We start from the raw sequence: 3,927 nt of genomic DNA, 5'->3' as shown, positions 1-3,927 counted from the left end.
GTGTGTGTGTGTGTGTGTGTGTGTGTGTGTGTGTGTGTGTGTGTGTGTGTTGTTGTTGTAGTGTGTGTGTGTCGTGTTGTGTAGTGTGGTGTGTGTGTGTTGTTGTGTGTGTGTGTGTGTGTGTGTGTGTGTGTGTGTGTGTGTGTGTGTGTGTGTGTGTGTGTGTGTGTGTGTTAGTTTCCAACATATTTCTTGCAATTTGTTATGTTAAGGAAAGACGGAATACATATAAGAGAAATAGAGGATCCCTTTGAACGACAGAACTGGCCTTCTGTTCACCATCAAAGGGAAGCACACACACACACACACACACACACACACACACACACACACACACACACACACACACACACACACCACCGATTTCAAAGCACAGTGAATATGCTGCATCTATTTGAATACATAACTCATAACAGACTTGGAGCAGACACCTGGACAATTGTGTGTTTACACATCTCAGTGTCCATTCATATACAAAATGCTCCTGTGGTGAAATAAAAGGAAAAAAGGGCTTCAAAGCGGACTTGAGATGAATAGCCAAGGAAGCAGCTGTTGGCCTAGTTAGCAGGCCTGTCCTTAACATAAGACCTCTGATCACACTCATTCAGCTTTACAATACACAAGCTCATGCACGCTCACACACAGCCTGCACTTGAACGCAACATCACAAGGTAGCAGCTTCAGTCCAACTTTGCCTAAGACCTTTGCTCACCCCCCCAACTGTTGCACCATTGTCAGTGTATGTGTTTTATTGCATGTATCTTTGCTTCTATTGCTTCAGCTGGGGCCTGTGTGTGTGTGTTTTTTTGTCACTGATTTCACTAAGATGTAGCAAACCATAATTCACAAGGCCTCTCAGGTCAACACCTGATTACAGTAATATTTTCAACTTCCTGACCCACTTAGAGATAAAAATGAGTCCCAATATTACATTTCATATGCAGAAAACCTGAAGAAGGGAAGGTGTTTACCTACAAATCAACTAGTTCTATCAGCCAACAACATGGAATGTGTGGCTATAAGAGAAAGTGTGGCCAATGTTAAGAAATATATCCCACTAATAGGACATTACAAATCAAATCTCATATGCAAAAATTAAAAAGCAAAAAACTACCATGGAGCTTAGACCCCATTTACCCGCAAACGCATACGAAACGCAAAAATAACCAAATACGATATCAAAAATGTCTTCTGTTCACACGAGACCGCTCGGGAGCGCTGGAGACGCTGTAGTACATATGTCGGGCCTGTAAGTGGCGCTCTACTTCCGCACGAGACCACTCGAAAGCGCTGGAGACGCTGTAGTACATATGCCGGGCCTGTAAGTGGCGCTGTACTTCTGCCACAAAATACACCAAAAGCACTGAAGAAGACCCCTGAGGCCCTTGTTGTGAGTGTGGATGGTCGGAGCATACAACGTTAGCTTAGCCTCAGAAAACACGCATTTTAAAAGGTTTTTCTCCTGCCGTCTGTCTGCAGACTTGTCAAAGCATTAATTCATGGTTTTTACTAACCGGTATCAATATGTTGTTACTTCAGCATCATTTTTGAAACATGTATTACAATTAAATCACGGTCAAATATGTTCATTTTGTTGTAGTTGTAGCCCCCTTGCCAGCGATTCTCTCTGACCATTCAGCAGTCGAGAGTGTTTACGTCACTAGTTTAGCATATTCAGCCCGGTTGTTGGCCCGGTAAGAACCTCGATTTTGGAGGGCCAGAAAAAAGGTGAAAAAGTTGCCCTGAGCCGGAACTACTCCTAGTGGAAAAGCAAAAAAAAGCTTAAACCGTGCTACGACGTGCTGCAGTGGAAATGCGCCATTAGTGTCAGAGGGTCAACAAAAAACCCACTCACCACAGGGCAGGGACCAGGCCAGAGCCATCAGCAGGTCCCCCAGGTAGTTAGGGTGGCGCACCACCCCCCACCACCCAGACACCAGCAGACTCCTCCCTGTAGCTGTGGGGATGGTCTTCAGGTCTGCAGGGAGGCAGACACACAGAGGTTAATCAGATATGGACAAAGCAGTGAGTGTTTTGACATCAGCTGCAGGGAAACAGCAGAACTTACGGGAAAGTTGGGGGTCTGATGGGTTTCTCCTGAAGGCGTTCTTCACAGAGTTGGACTTTCTAAAGATGTAGAATCCAATAACTAAATGAGAGACACAGAACATTTTAATTTCAGTTTCGAAACCGGAAAGGAAATGAACACTGAGATGTTAAGATCATCTCTCTAGGACTTAACAGTTTTCTCTATCTAAGCTAGGCAAAATGTTGAGTGAATTCAATTTGACACTTACGTTTAAGTGTGACAATGGCAGCGAGGGCAGGGGGATTCAGCGGGGTGGGCCGGCTCACCAGGTAGTAAGCCTGCAGGGTGTAAGTGAAGGGCACCCACACCAGATCTCCAAACGCCAACATGAAGCCAAAACCATCGTGCATTAGGTCCATGGTGGTCAGGATGGCCTCCTGGACACACACACAGAGTTTAGAAGTTGTTAACATGATAATCTATGTAATTGTTTTCTTTCTTTGTTCATGTTGGAGTGAACATGTTTGTGTGCTGTGTGTCATACCTCGTTCCAGAGGCCATCGGCCACGTAGAGCAGCTGGAAGAGGTTTACCAGGATCATGGCGTGAGAGGGAGCCTCCAGACCCTGCCGTTTCATCTCCGCCAGCGCCAGCGCAAAGTTGATCAGACACTAAACAATGACACACAAATCCAAAACAATAGGTTTTTTTTGGAGCATTCAGAAAGCTGTAACACCTGCCAACTCATTCAAGGCTTTAAAGACCAATGATGCTACATCAGAACAGCCCATGCATCTGGCAATGCAAATCCAATAACAACAAATAATCTTCCTACTTTGAGTGCTCGTTGGGTGTATTTTAAGACAAATGGTTTTTTTTGGTTTTCCGTGAACTCACCCAGCCAATCAGACCAGGGCGCATCTCGCAGAAGAATTTTAGATCAAAGTATTTGATTCGTGGATTGAGCTCACGTCCTTTGAAAAAGTCATAAGCCACATTTCCTGATGAAATAAAGAAAATAAATGAGACAGCTGAGCACAAAAGGAAAGAGTGAATAACAGCTGCATAAGGGAACTCACCAGAGCTGCCGCCCAGTGCCAGCTGCTCTGCAGCAGCACGCCCAGAGCGGACGTAAAGGTAGCTGCTGAGCAGGACGGAGATCAGGAAGGAGGCCACAGCCAGCTGCAGGAAGTGGCTGTGGATGTATGTGAGGTCAGCACCTTGCTGCACCGCTGCTGCTACTGCCACACAACTCACCACCATGGCAAAGAAACCTGCACGGACACACAGATACGGTTGGGCAAGAAAAAGAAAAAAAACTTGAAATTCAAATAAAACAACAACCAAAGGGAGTGAGTGGTAGTGAACACTCAATCCTTTTGTTTAACTGAGACTTAAGTGAAGTAAGGCTGGCAGTTGGAGGCTCACCATTGGTTCTGTACTTCAGCCTCTCCCCAGAGCGCAGCGGCATGCCCTCGCTCAGCTAGAGACACAAACACATTTTGTTAAGTGTAGTTGGAGTTAACACATGCATGCTAAAATATATGGAGCCACTTGATAATGTCACTGGTCTGTGTTTATTGGAGGCTTCTGTCCTCATCGTACTGGGGTGATTTTAAAGGTGACCAGGAGTTCTATGAAACGACACACCTCAGCTTACTAGCTGTACTAATTGAACTGATAACTTAAAACAAAATAGAAATGTCATTGTAAGTCTTATTATTATCTTGTGTGTAAGATATCAAGAGAGCGATGACACAGGATGCAAAGAACAGGAGCTCTGTGTTCCAGTGTAGCATCTGAGTCACTGTTACTCCTGCTCAGTGGCGTTTCTATATGTACAAAAGTGGTGGGGCACAGAAAACTTAGATGTCTATATATAAGCTTCTGCAGTGAGGT

General features: G+C 44.9%; 1 protein-coding gene across 1 annotated transcript in view; it reads right to left on the bottom strand.

The window, feature by feature from the left end:
• The window catches only part of LOC104949272 (lamin-B receptor-like), a 21,445-nt gene extending 17,518 nt beyond the window's left edge, over positions 1 to 3,927 (bottom strand). The window contains exons 1-7 of the mRNA XM_010775606.1: positions 3,457 to 3,927; positions 3,108 to 3,302; positions 2,926 to 3,029; positions 2,574 to 2,699; positions 2,298 to 2,466; positions 2,069 to 2,149; positions 1,856 to 1,978 (exon numbers count right to left, since the gene is read on the bottom strand). Of these exons, the coding sequence (XP_010773908.1) occupies positions 1,856 to 1,978; positions 2,069 to 2,149; positions 2,298 to 2,466; positions 2,574 to 2,699; positions 2,926 to 3,029; positions 3,108 to 3,302; positions 3,457 to 3,499 (841 nt within the window). The 5' untranslated portion in view covers positions 3,500 to 3,927. The remainder of the gene's footprint in view (positions 1 to 1,855; positions 1,979 to 2,068; positions 2,150 to 2,297; positions 2,467 to 2,573; positions 2,700 to 2,925; positions 3,030 to 3,107; positions 3,303 to 3,456) is intronic.

The sequence above is a fragment of the Notothenia coriiceps genome, unplaced genomic scaffold (genome assembly GCF_000735185.1).
Source record: "Notothenia coriiceps isolate Sejong01 unplaced genomic scaffold, NC01 NC01_scaffold00015822, whole genome shotgun sequence".
Lineage (NCBI taxonomy): Eukaryota > Metazoa > Chordata > Actinopteri > Perciformes > Nototheniidae > Notothenia > Notothenia coriiceps.
This window is presented reverse-complemented; position numbering and strand designations above follow the sequence as displayed.